This window comes from Cyanistes caeruleus, chromosome 17, assembly GCF_971803275.1.
Source record: "Cyanistes caeruleus chromosome 17, bCyaCae1.hap1.1, whole genome shotgun sequence".
Lineage (NCBI taxonomy): Eukaryota > Metazoa > Chordata > Aves > Passeriformes > Paridae > Cyanistes > Cyanistes caeruleus.
In genome coordinates this window covers 13,750,346-13,763,146 of record NC_141717.1, presented here as the reverse complement: position 1 = coordinate 13,763,146, position 12,801 = coordinate 13,750,346, and the positions used below count along the sequence as shown (strand labels likewise).

Genomic DNA, 12,801 nt, shown 5'->3' with positions numbered 1-12,801 from the left:
TATTTTGTTTAGAAGGGAGAGGAAACTGCAAAGCCAAGCCTGACTTCCAGGGCAGAAGGTGGGAGACACAAGGAAACCAGAGAAGGATCCAGCTCTGTGATGGAGAACAGTGGCTGCCACTCAGATCCAATCACCCACCCTCCCCCCTGAGCTGAGAAACGAGCAGGGTATGCAGCAACCCTGGTTCCAGAGGAAGTGGTAAATTTAGTCATTGGGGTTTTTTAAAGACACTTCTGCATTTTCAGCAGAAATAACAATCTTAAGCTTTGTAAAGCAGTGCCATGAGCAAGCTAATCCCCTCAGAGCACAGCAAGGCAGCAACACAGGGAGGAGGAACTACACCCTGAGAATAAAGAAAGTTGTGTGCAAATGCCTCCATGAGCTCCTGAGGCTCAGAGCTGAACTGCAAAAGGTACCTGGGGACAAGGGATCGGCACAGAAGCCAGACCACGCTGACACCTCTGGCTGGAACTCCTTTTGCCCACCAGTAGTTATAAATACAGGATTTTATGGGTTGAGAGCTCAGCTCTAACAGGAAACAGAATACTGTGTCCTCCAAAAACCCTTCAAGTTCATCAAGTCCAACCTGTGACCAATCCCCACCTTGCCAAGCAGCCCAGAGCACTGAGTGCCACATCCAGTCATTCCTTGTACACCTCCAGGGATGGTGATTTCCCAGCCTTGAAGTTTCATGGACTTACCAAGTGATTTACTTTTAATTTGTCTTCCCCAGATGACGCTCAGCAGATTTTTGTCTCACCTTCCACACAGAGCTTTCCATCCTGTCCCCCAGGGCACTGCCCTGGGAGCAGGCTTGGGACCAATCCCAAAGGCAACTACAAATAATTCTGGTCACTCACCTTTGGAAAAATGTGACCCACTGAGCAGACAAGAAAAGAAGATGTTTAGGTTAATTTGCTGTTGTTATGAATTAAATGCAAGGCAGACAGAATGAAGAGAAGTAGGATAAAATCATTCACCCTCCAAAATCATCACCTCAAGGGAAGAATTCCCCTGGAAGAAGCTCATCTGAATCTTCACATCCAGATCATCAGAACTCCAGGTCTGTCAACTTTAGAACCTTTCAGTTAAGATGAACTTTTCCTGTTTCAAGGACATAAAATATTGGTGCAGGATTTTCCCCACTCTGTCTCTCTCCCCATTTCCTTAACATCCCTTTTTTAATAAATAAGCATCAAAACAAATAATCAGTTTTTCTCTTTTTTATTATTATTATTATTTTTATTTCTAGCAGACAATTTACATAAAATTCCCCTTTTAAGTTAGTGATTCATAACTTCCTGCAATAAACTACTTAAAGAGCAGCTTTGGTAAAGAATGGAATGAAACAACCAACCAAAAAAAAAAAAACAAAACAAAAAGAACAATCACAGCTGATTTTGAAACCAACACAATTCACCAAATTTAGATTCAAAAGAAAATCTGCCAAGCTGTATTTTCTCAGTGTTTCCAAATATTTCACCTTCCTCCTCTTCCTCTCTTTTCAGGTTTGTGCAGATGTGGGAGCTGCGTTCGGTCAAGCAGTTTGTCCTGCTAGATCATGGAAATCCATCTTTACATGATTCGTAGCCCTTGAATGGAGGACTCTAAAGTCTTGAAGGAGAGAAAAAAAAAATCTTAATTACAATCTGCTGCAGTAGCTTGGGTTAAATAATTCAGTGTAAATGCTAACAAAACCAAGTAAAAAACATGAATATTTGAAATAAGACTCAGTCATAGAATCCCAGAACGGTTTGGGTTGGAAGGACCCTAAAGATTGTCTCGTTCCAGCCCCTGCCATGGCCAGGGACACCTTCCACATTCCCAGGTTGCTCCAAGCCCTGTCCAGCCTGGCCTTGGACACTTCCAGGGATCCTCAGCTTCTCTGGGCAACCTGTGCCAGGGCCTCCCCATCCTCACAGGGAAGAATTTCTTCTTTAAGTAAAGGATTTCTTCCTAATTCAAGAGCCAGAGACCACAACAGTCATTCCTTTCAAACTCAGGTACGTACAAGCCAATAATACAGACCTGAAACTGCAGCTTAGAGATCACTTCAACTTCTCGCTTGATTCCTGTCCCCACCAGGGCACTCTGGCACCACAGAGCCCAATCTATTCTTTCCCTAAATCAAATCCCTCATCCCAGTTTTGGGTAGACCAACAGGGACCTCTGTTGGCCAGGCCTGAGCAAAGCAAGCATGGACATTAATACATCCTTTTAGGATTTTCAATACTTTATTTTCCAGCTATTAGAGACAACTTCTTACTCCTTGGGTAAGTTAATTCTGAGAGGACAGGACCATGTTCTGCAGCAGGACAATGAGCAGAGTCCCATGGGATGGGAGAAGGAAGAGGTAGGGGATTGTGTTGTACCAATTGTTTCAGCCCAACTGTGGCTGAGGCTGGAGAATGAAAGAATTAAGGGGATTCCTACAGGGACATTAAGTGTTTCTATTAAAGAAATAAGTCAGTATTCACACCAACTGGTTAACAAACTTGCATCTCCATTTATGCAGATTCTTGGATCAGTTTTTCTTATGGACTTCACTAATGGTTTTGAATATTCCAGTCTGGATTTCCTGCTGCTACTAAAACCTGGCTTGGGGATAAGCCCCAGGAGTTGATACTAGAGACCAAAAACAAAAACCATAAAAAAAACCCACCAGCCCAGCTAGTTCACATAAACATGTAGTAAAAGCACATTTTTACCTTAAAATCCCAGATGGTCATTGCTCCATCGATGCCGGTGGTGCAGAATTTCCGACAATCCCGTTTGTCTATCTCATAAATAGACACTTGGCTGCAAACAGAGAGTGAGAGCTCCAACACCCATTCCAGAGAGCCAGAAAACTGGGAAATTTGGGCTGAATTCTACTCCTACTCTTTCAGATGGAGACATGACTATACCAGAGCCTACATTAGAATCTTGGTAAAATGCCTCAGAAAAATAAGAAAAAGATGCTGAAAGCTCTTTAATGGCTTGGTGAGACTAAATGTTTTCCTTCAATAAAGACAAATTGCTCAGCATCACCTGGAATCACATAATTTTTTTAATGTGGAGATATTTTACCCAATTAATCTGAATGAATCCTTTTGATTAACAGAATGTGGAATAGTTTGGGGTGGAAGGGACCTTAAAAGCTCACCCAGTCCCACTCCCTGTTATGGGCAGGGACACCTTCCATGATCCCAGGTTGCTCCAACCTGGCCTGGAAAGCTTCCAGGGATGGAGCAGCCACAGCTTCTCTGGGCAACCTGTGCCAGGGCCTCCTCACCCTCACAGGGAAGGATTTTTATTTATGTTTAACTTAAATTTCCCCTCTTTCAGTTTGAAAACAGCGATACATAATAAATACACATGGCAGTAACGTCTGAAACAGGAAGCTGGGATATGAATTTTAGGTGGATTTTGCTGACTGGATTTTGCACAGTGCCACCAGCCTCTTGGGAACTTCCCACATATTTGATAAGCTTTGTCCAATGTACACAACACATTAAGCAGGAGCAAACAGCTGTAGCCATGTCAATGATTAACTTCACCAGCACCCACGTAAATCCCAGAAACAGAGAGCTGCTAAGGAAAGACCACAAGGAAAAAGGGATCCCAGCTAAAACCTTCCAGCACAGCAAACCTGAGGGCTTGCACAACACCCTGGGAAACCCACTGGGCATGGAGAACACTCCTTGCCCTGCTGCAGGCAGCAGGACACTCACGTTATACTGTTTTGGTGCAGCGTCTCCAGGGTGGTGTTGCGGTCTTCCGTGGTGGCTCGTTTATCCATGTTCCGGAAGCGCTCCATGGCGGAGATGTTGCGCTGGATGCTCTGTTTGGGAATGTCTAGTTTGGAAACGAAGCTCAGCAAGCCACGGTCGTCACAGTTGAAGAGCATCGGGCAGCAGTCGTGGCCCTGCAACCAAAGACTCGTCAGGAAACGTCACCTCTGCGTTCCCACCCTGCCCTTCCAATGGGCAAACACTGACACCAGGGCAGAGATTATGATTATTATGATTATTACTGTTATTAACTGTGCAAAATATGGGGTTTCCTCCCCCTCCAAAACACGACAAAGCTCTACAAGGAGGAAATAGCAGACACTTACAGCTGCCACCACGCTGTTCTCAGAGACAAAGGACACACTCAGGAGTGGGAGGAACTCTGTTTTCAGCTGCGAAACCCTGAGCACAAGGACATTTGTTAGAGGGATTCACTGAAACCTCTCATTTTCAGCTCTAACAAAAAATAGGCACCATTCCCACATAAGGATTGTTGGAAAAGTCAGGGTAGCTCAGTTGTCCTGTGGTGACAACAGAAGGTTTTAATTTGTAATATAAAGTTTCAGCCTAATGAAGGTGTACTGGAAGATTTATAACAAACCTAAGTATTCCAGGTGAAAGGTTATTGTTACCAAAATTGTATGCAAACAGGGGCAAGAGTTTAAAGGGAATACCCCCAAAAATGTGTGTATGGATGAAGATATTAATTACATTTGAATATTAAAAAAACACTTGAAGTTTTGATGCTTGACATCTTTGCAGAGAAAAAGCCTCAATGTTCATTTAAGTCAATTTTAGCAATTTAATGACAAATAAAGAGAATTCTTAAACACTTTATAATTAATGATATTCCCTTCCAGGTACTTATACAACTGTAGCGATCAGAATCACAATTCAAAATGAATCCCAACAATGCCTGGATGACCCCAGAGATTTCTGCTACCAAAACATATGGAGAATCTCATCCTTCCTGGATGGAAAGCCAAGGACACTGTAAAGTTTTGCAGATCAAGAGAAGGAGCAGAAGGAACAATTTTTAGTTAAATATTTTGCTGGATTGGAAGGTGCAAGTTAAAACCTTGCATCAGCATCATCTTAAGGACAAAGGCAAAAATTAGTATTTCATGAACTTATTTTCCAGATTCTGGTTGTGGATGGGGTCTTAGTTCTGCAGTGAGCATGTTTCTGGATTCTCTCTGAATTGGGAATATTGTCTGGAATATCATTTGGAATATTCTGTATTGCATATATTGATTTGGAAAAGGAAATACTGTTTCCCTGGTTACTCAGAGGAACATACCTTTTTTCCCAAATGCCTTTTTCTTCTCCAAAAACAAATCTACTATACCCTCACTGAAGGATTCTTAAAAAGAATTTAAATTACATAATCTAAAATTCTCAAAATCAACCTTATTTATAGAATATTTTTACAAGCCTCAAAGAGACTCCTGGAATCTAAAACAGGCAACAGAGGCACAAGCTTGGGAGCCCAATATTCCACACATCATGGAATCATTATGGTTGGAAAAGACCTTTAGGATCATCAGGCTCATAAAACCAGCAAGGGGATACTCACATCATGTTTTTGGAGGCATCAGCCACTGACACGGTGCTGTCGTGACTGACCCAGGCCAGGCGGTTGCCGCTGGCCGAGAAGCTCACGCTGTGCACCCACCCTCCACTGCCTGCGCCCCCAAATTCCGACATCAGCTGCCCAAAAGGCATCTTGGAGCCCCAGGGTGTGCTGGCTGGCTTTTCATCCACTTCCTTAATGTAAGCAGAGAACACCCTGCAAATAAAAAAGATTTTTGTGTGAGCAAAGAGAGAACAAAGCTCCTGGGAGCATGGGATGCGTTTCATGTTGGAAATGAAGAGATGGGTCTTGATTCTCCCAAAATAAAATATTTTGTCTTTAAACAAGCCTGGAAGCAGCAGTGTGCAGAGAGAAAGGAGCAGTTTAAAGGGTGTAAAGCACACAGGTTTCTCATAAATGTTGTTCCTGTAGCCCTCTCCCTTTTTTCCAGAAGATGGCACAAAAATACATGTTGTCAGTGCCTTTTTCCCTGTGCCAAGATTTCCCTTTCATCCTTTTGCGGTGCTAACAGCTCTCTGGAGTCAATCCTTCAGTTAGAGAAAACCCAGGAATGGCACTGTATAATTAGAAGCTAATACAAACACCTACAAAATTACCCACTTTTTAAGAACATTCCCGTTTTAGAAGAATTTCAAAGAAAGAAATGTGATGTTCTAATGCCAGCAAAGGAGATCTGAGCCACCTTCTTCCAGCTCATTATTGCAAAAATGCCTTGAAAACCTGAAATACCGCAATGTTTTTATAGTTTTTTGATTTTTTTTTTCCCAGCACTACAATTTTCAAGATATGCTTAAATAGAAAACCTCCCCCTTTCATCAAATTCCTTCTGCATGATTCAGACATGCCACAATATGGTGTTCCTGACTGTTACCATGGAATTTAATGGGACGTCACAACCATAGGATTTGAGTCCATTGAACAGGAGGAGCAAGGCAGCTACACCATGCTACTACCAGAGGAAAAAAAATCAGTATAAATTAAAAACTATGATCAAATATTCATGGTTGCAGTCACACACAAACAGGATTGTTTTATAGTGAGTTTAAGGAAGTGTAGCTCTTCCTTCCATGTTTTTTCTATCTTTTGTATGTATGGGGTAAGCACTTCCAAAGCTACCTATATTCAGATTATTTCAATAAAGCTGCTCATTTGGAATGAGAAGGGTTTAACTGCAGCTATATTAGGTACAGATTTTCAGGGAATTAAGTATGTCTATATATTTGGCTCTATCAGTTTAAATATAATCTAATGATAATCCTTTAAAAAACCAAATTTTATAGAGCCACCTCTATAAAAGGATGGTCTCTTAATGTATGGAAGTAGGACAAGATGTTTAAAGCAACAGCCTTTGACACAAGGCAGGAAAATCATATCTAAGTAGGGAAGACCTTGAATTTAACTGTTAGTTAAAAACGTAAGAAGTCTTTTCCCTTATTAAAGTCTCCCTGTCTTTCGAAACCGAAATCACCTCAGCTTGAAGGCCCCAGCTTTTAAAGAATGTTGGGAAATGACTTTCAGTTCCACAGCAAGAACATAAAATCATACTTAGGTGGTGCTCATAGCTACAGATACATACATATTTCTGATAAATATAAGGGGAGCTCATTTACCTTGGCTAAGCCCCAAAGAATTCTGCTGAATACCCAGCAATTTGCAGCCTCCTGCCCTCCATTCCTTCCCCAAAATGTTTCCCACTTAGCTGCTTATCATGTGGCAGTGGTTCTAGCAGATCCATTCCCTAATTTCCATCAGAACAGGTATCTTTACTCTTTTTAATACGGAACTGAAGGGCGATCTGGAATTCTAGGGATCTGTACTCATCATTTACAAAAGAGAACAGTTTTTCATGGTTTTGGGGAAGAAACAGAATCCCAGAATGGTTTGGGTTGGACACACAACCACACACACATTTCAGGTGACCTAATGTCAAAGTCCCGAGGTCCTTTATGAACCCAAAGTAAAAAAATTCCACACGTGAAAAGTATCTGCTTCTGTTTCACATCACCTTTTTTTGTGACAGGAAGTGAATACACACAGTTTATCTAATTAAAACTGGAAATAAGGTAGGAAAGGGAAGACAACTCTCCCCTCTTCCCCAGCTTCCATTTAACATCCCTCCTTACATGAAGAGGTATCAAAGGATGGGATTTAGATGCAAGGATTTCATTCTGAAATAAGGAATGTAATAGTCAGTCCCACCTCCCCCTCCCACTCCTCCTTAGTCATTTTTAGTACACACTTTGAAGCATAAAAATTGCCCTATTACATAAAGAATTTAAGAAAAGAAGCTTTCATTATCATTCAAGGTACAAGTGATTAAGTTAATGTGGATTGAAGTCAGGCCCTGCAGACTCCCCATGCAGAGTCCCCTGCAGTGACCCCAATCACTCAGCACAGAGCAGTTTGCAGGGCCCTTCCATCACACTGTAATTTCACCATGAGTTTCAAAGTCTCCCCCATCCATCTCTCATGCCAATCTGCCTTTAACAGCCTTATTTTTTTTAAATGGTCTTCAAAAAAATCTTTTGCTGTGTTGAGTTGCAGGTGGATTAATTCCTTGACTCTGCTCCCCACAGGCAAAGGGGAAGAAACAAGGAACTCAGGCAACAAAAGCCTTTGGAAATGGCCAGTTACTCTGAATTTTGGAACTGCACCATTAGAATATTGCTTTTTAAACTACCTAGCAGTGTTGATGTTCTACAAGATGACACCTGCTAATCCAACTTCAGCCTAATGACCAGCTCTCAGCCTAAATGCTGTGTAATGCTGGTAAGAAACCCACCAATTCCCCAAATTCAGGTGTGTGCCTCAGCAGATCCATGCTGGCTGTCTGAAGTCAGGACACTGCAGCACCAAAGCCAACGTTTCTCAAGCTGGATATTTTATTTTGATACCAACAACACAACACAATGAGCCACCTTTTATCCTAATAGCAAGTGCAAATACCTGACTGACATGCCCAAGCTACTGATTTGATCCAGCAGCCCAAACTGTAGACAGATGTTTTAGTTTCTCTCACCTGCACTTGAAGTCACAGGATCCTGCAGCCAGCAGGACATTATTGGGGTGCCAGTCCAGGCTGAGGACAGTGGAACGAATGGGCTTTTTAATGTGTTTGCTCACCCACCTAAAATAAAACCAAACGAAAATAAGACATAAAATTTATATGAACATATTTTACCTGATTCCCACAAATCCATAAAGCACTCCTCAAAAAGATCACTCCTTGTAAATGACTAAACACATCAGTTTTGGAAAAACTTAATGTCCAAGTCTTTCACTCATTCACATTCTCTTGTGAAATCTGTGAACATTATGGTTAGCGTAATTAAACTTTCAAATATTATGAATAAACCCATTAAATAGGTATCTCCTCAGCTAAGTCTTACTCCCCTTCAAACTAATTCTTAAAATGCATCAGATGGAACTCCTTGATGTGAAGTTTGCACAGGAATTGCCAGGTCTCTTCCACCCAGTGACCACGAGGTCAGCTGTGACTGTGACTCCAAGCTAAGCATCACTATTTTCACAGATCACCAAGTACAAGTCCTCCAGTCCTTCCAAAGAGTTTTATAGTCACATCTCTTGCCTATTGACTTTTCTATTTAAAAATACAGTAACTATAAAACACAACAAGAAAATGGGGGGACTGCCAATGACCCAACAAGTGCATTCATCTCAATTATCTGCAGTGCAGTGCAAAGTGGTCCTGCTGCTGAATGCATCAATAGTGGCCTAAATATGTCTCAGCAGATTTGGTTTATCTGAACTATTTACAAACTAGTAATGAAATCTATTATTCACTTCATGGCATTTGGGATGATGGTGCTTTTTCTTTGATTTTTCTTCCATCAGGCACAAGTTTTAAGGCTCACAATTTACAAATTATGTTTCTTTAGCATATGGAGTCTTGATTCTTTTGCAGACAAGTGAGACAGAGAAAAAATATTGATAAGTGAATACGCTGGAAAGCATAAAAGTCCAAAACAATCTTTAAAAAGTATTTTGCAGATGGTGTCATTGTTTTTCATCTCCACATGGCAGACTGCACACAGGACACCTGTGTTTTTGTGCTTGTTTATGCAACCCAAAGTAAAAGATACTCCACACACTGATTTCAGCTACAGATGATACAGCAAATGTAGTTCCAACATGTGCAGCTAGAAAGGGAGAAGATCAGAAGCATTTAGATGCTAAAACAAGAAAAATGTTAATGGTGGAAATATCTTTGTGATATTCCTATATGAAATCTATAAACTGTGATAAAAGTACATAACAAAATGCAGAATAGGTCAATGACAAGCTCAAATATCTAACAGACCACCCTGGAGATGTGACAGACTCAAACCTCTAATGGCCCAAAATAATAGACAGGGAAGAAAGACTGGAGTGAAGATTTCTTCATTCATTCTCTCACACGGAGGGGGAAGGAAATATTTATTTTTTTCAACTATGCAGTCGTAGTAAAGAAATCTTTACTCTGCAGAAATTCTTGCACTTTTAGAAACGCAACATATGTTTATGGCAGTCAGGCAGAACACATCCACGCCAACTTGTACAGTCTGAAAACAGGCAAAGGCCTTTAGGTGCTACAGCAGAGTGAAGAAGAGAAAGAACCTTTTTCCCCAAATGTTGAAGTCCACAAAAGAACGGATGAGGCCATTCCTCTACATTTCCTGAATATTTTAGGAATTAGTAAAATAGTAACCCAGTTACCAGCATGAAACAGCTTCAGCTTTCCAATGCAGACCTTAAAGATAGGGAAACAGCTCACCAGTCATTTTCAGACTCAAAGTAGCACACAGATATGAGTCGAGCTCCACTTCCCACAGCAAATTTGTTCTCCAAGGGAGACCACTTGACAAAGGTGGCGGCACGGTTGATCCTGAGGATGACGAGGGTGGGTTTCCACACGCCGTCCTTCTGGCTCCACACGTAGGCGTTGCGGTCGGCGCCGCACGTCACGATGCGGTCGCTTTTGGGAGCCCAGTCAATACCTGCAAGTGAAGAGTTCACAGGAATTAATTTCTCCTCGTGCTGTTTGCTTTATGTTAAGGCAAAACGGAGATCATCTCACAGTCCTCTGCCACAGAATCCCAGAATAGTTTGGGGTGGAAAGGACCTTGAAGATTACCCAGTTCCAACTCTGCCAACTCCCATTCAGTATCCCAGGGTGCTCCAAGCCCCATCCAACCTGGCCTTGGACACTTCCAGGGAGCCAGGGGCAGCTTCAGCTTCTGTGGGCAATCTGGGCCAGGGCCTCTCCACCCTCACATGGAAGAATTTTGCCATATATCTAACCTAAGTTTCCTCTTTTTCAATCTGAAGCCACTCCTCTTTGCCCTCTCACTGCAGTTCCTGATGAACTGATCGCTGATACAGTTATTACTGTATTACTTCATCTCTTATTCTCCGGGAGCTATTTCAAGCTGTTAGGAATACTTGTTTCTCCCTCTAGGTTTCATCAAAACTGCAGATTCCAAATTCCCAGATCCCAGGGATTTGCTGGCTGAGGAAGCTCCGAGGGCTGGCCAACAGGTGGAGCTCCGCAGACCGGCCAAGGCCTGTCCACCAGCACCCTCCAAACCTCTGACTTCTGCAAGATCCCTCTCAACAGCTGAAAACTCTAAAACTGCACAACCTCTAACAACATTTTGTGCTTGCTGCCAGACTGCAGCCATGATCTAAAGTTTACAAAACAGGATTTTTTTGGTTAGACATTATCAATCCTTATGTAGTGACACAATCCTTACATTTTTTCCATGTCTATTTAAGCTGTGCCACAAGAAAGGTTCATCAAGAAAAAAATAACGAATTCAAAGAATAAAATAAAACCTTTGATAAGGCTGCCATTGCTTCTTTCAACTCCTAGGCAATGAAGGATGTTCCCAGCTGGAAAATCTTATGGGAACATTACTTTTCATCTTTTCTCTAGCATCCTTTGGGACGCGCTCCTCAACTCTCCTGCCACAAATTATGTCAGTGGTTTTCCACTACTACACTCAGAATTAAAAACATCTCTTAAACTCACAAACTGAAAGTGGGATAAAAGCTGTGGAAAGAATTTGTACTAATGTTACCATATTGTTCACATATTGTTTACTTTCAAAATACGTTTATGCTTAAAAAGTAAAGAGCTTGGTAGTCTGAAACTACAGTCACAGGAGTTCCAGCGCTGCCTTTGAGAGAGGAACTATCCTGCCTCTCCTCCTCTCACCATCCCTGGTTCTGTTCTGACTTATGCCAAGTTCAGATTTTCAGCTTAGCAGAAAATTAAGACAAGAGAGTGAAAAAGCTCTTCTTGTGAGTGAGTAGAGGCAGCTCACCACAAACCTGATTCAAGAGAAGGACCTTGTCCCCTGTGACTGGGAGCTGGAGTGGCAGCAGCTGACTCATTCCTGTCAGGGGTTACAAGCAGTTTGATCAGTGGATCTCCTGTGTGTAACCACAGCTTAACTCCACTCTTTATGACCACCACAGTGTTTTGTAAGAATACACAGTGAAGGAAAGCAGGGAGAGCTTTTTTCCCAAGTCATGAATATTTGGCTTCTAACACTAACAGACACAAATAAAATGTCTTGGGGGCGGGGGCACACTTAATTTGTAAATGCAGCCCAAGTGACTCTTCACAAAGAAGCTTTGGGCATGTGCTCATATTAATTATTTTAATTTCCTTAAGAGAATAAAACACTTTTAAAAATATTACCATGAAAAAAAAAAACCAAAAAACAGTAATATAAAAGATTACTGCCACAGGATAATCACATTTTTTAAAATAATACCTTGTGACTCAATGTGGCAGCTCTTCTTAATTTTCATTGTGGATGTACAGATACTCTTGGCCTGCAATAAATGTGCTCACTAATGGCCTAAGACCAGGACTGACCACTTCAAGTGTTTATACAGTCCCTAAAAAAGGGTATTTATTGTTGGAAACCACAAAGCAATGCTACAGTCATACACTCGATGAAATTTTAGTACTAGCACTTGAAAGGGAGCAGCATGCATCACTGTGACACAACCAGATTACTTCAGTAGACTGAAAATGTGTTCTCATTATGTCATTAGGGATGAAAAATAAGCCATAGATAAGAAAAAATGGCTCTGTAACTCCACTGAAATGTCTGGAAATGAGATAGGGCTTTTCTTCCTAACATTCACTACATGCAGTTCAGAAAACCGCTGCAAGGCTCTAAGTGGGAATGCCAACCTATAAAAAGATCTATTTACTCAACACTTGCAGATTTCCTGTTCAGAATCTCAACTGGGGAAAACAGGAGGGGCTTGAGAACTTCATGTCTGGCTCAGCACAATCTCACCTGTAATGTGTCCATTGTGTTCCTTCAGCTCATGAGCCTTCACCCACTGGTTCCCACTCTTCTTGTAGATGTGCACTTCATGGTTATTAGGGCTAATGGCAATCTCTTGAAAGAC

The 12,801-nt window shown here is 41.6% G+C and overlaps 1 protein-coding gene across 2 annotated transcripts in view; it reads right to left on the bottom strand.

Moving 5' to 3' along the window:
- Positions 1-1,208: 1,208 nt before the first annotated feature.
- Positions 1,209-12,801, bottom strand: part of ARPC1A (actin related protein 2/3 complex subunit 1A) — a 15,828-nt gene continuing 4,235 nt past the window's right edge. For both annotated transcript variants that reach the window (XM_086853959.1, XM_023936852.2), the window contains exons 3-10: positions 12,687-12,791; positions 10,142-10,364; positions 8,387-8,494; positions 5,350-5,562; positions 4,100-4,175; positions 3,714-3,907; positions 2,709-2,799; positions 1,209-1,614 (exon numbers count right to left, since the gene is read on the bottom strand). In XM_086853959.1, coding sequence (XP_086710085.1) covers positions 1,576-1,614; positions 2,709-2,799; positions 3,714-3,907; positions 4,100-4,175; positions 5,350-5,562; positions 8,387-8,494; positions 10,142-10,364; positions 12,687-12,791 — 1,049 coding nt within the window. In that variant the 3' untranslated portion in view covers positions 1,209-1,575. The remainder of the gene's footprint in view (positions 1,615-2,708; positions 2,800-3,713; positions 3,908-4,099; positions 4,176-5,349; positions 5,563-8,386; positions 8,495-10,141; positions 10,365-12,686; positions 12,792-12,801) is intronic.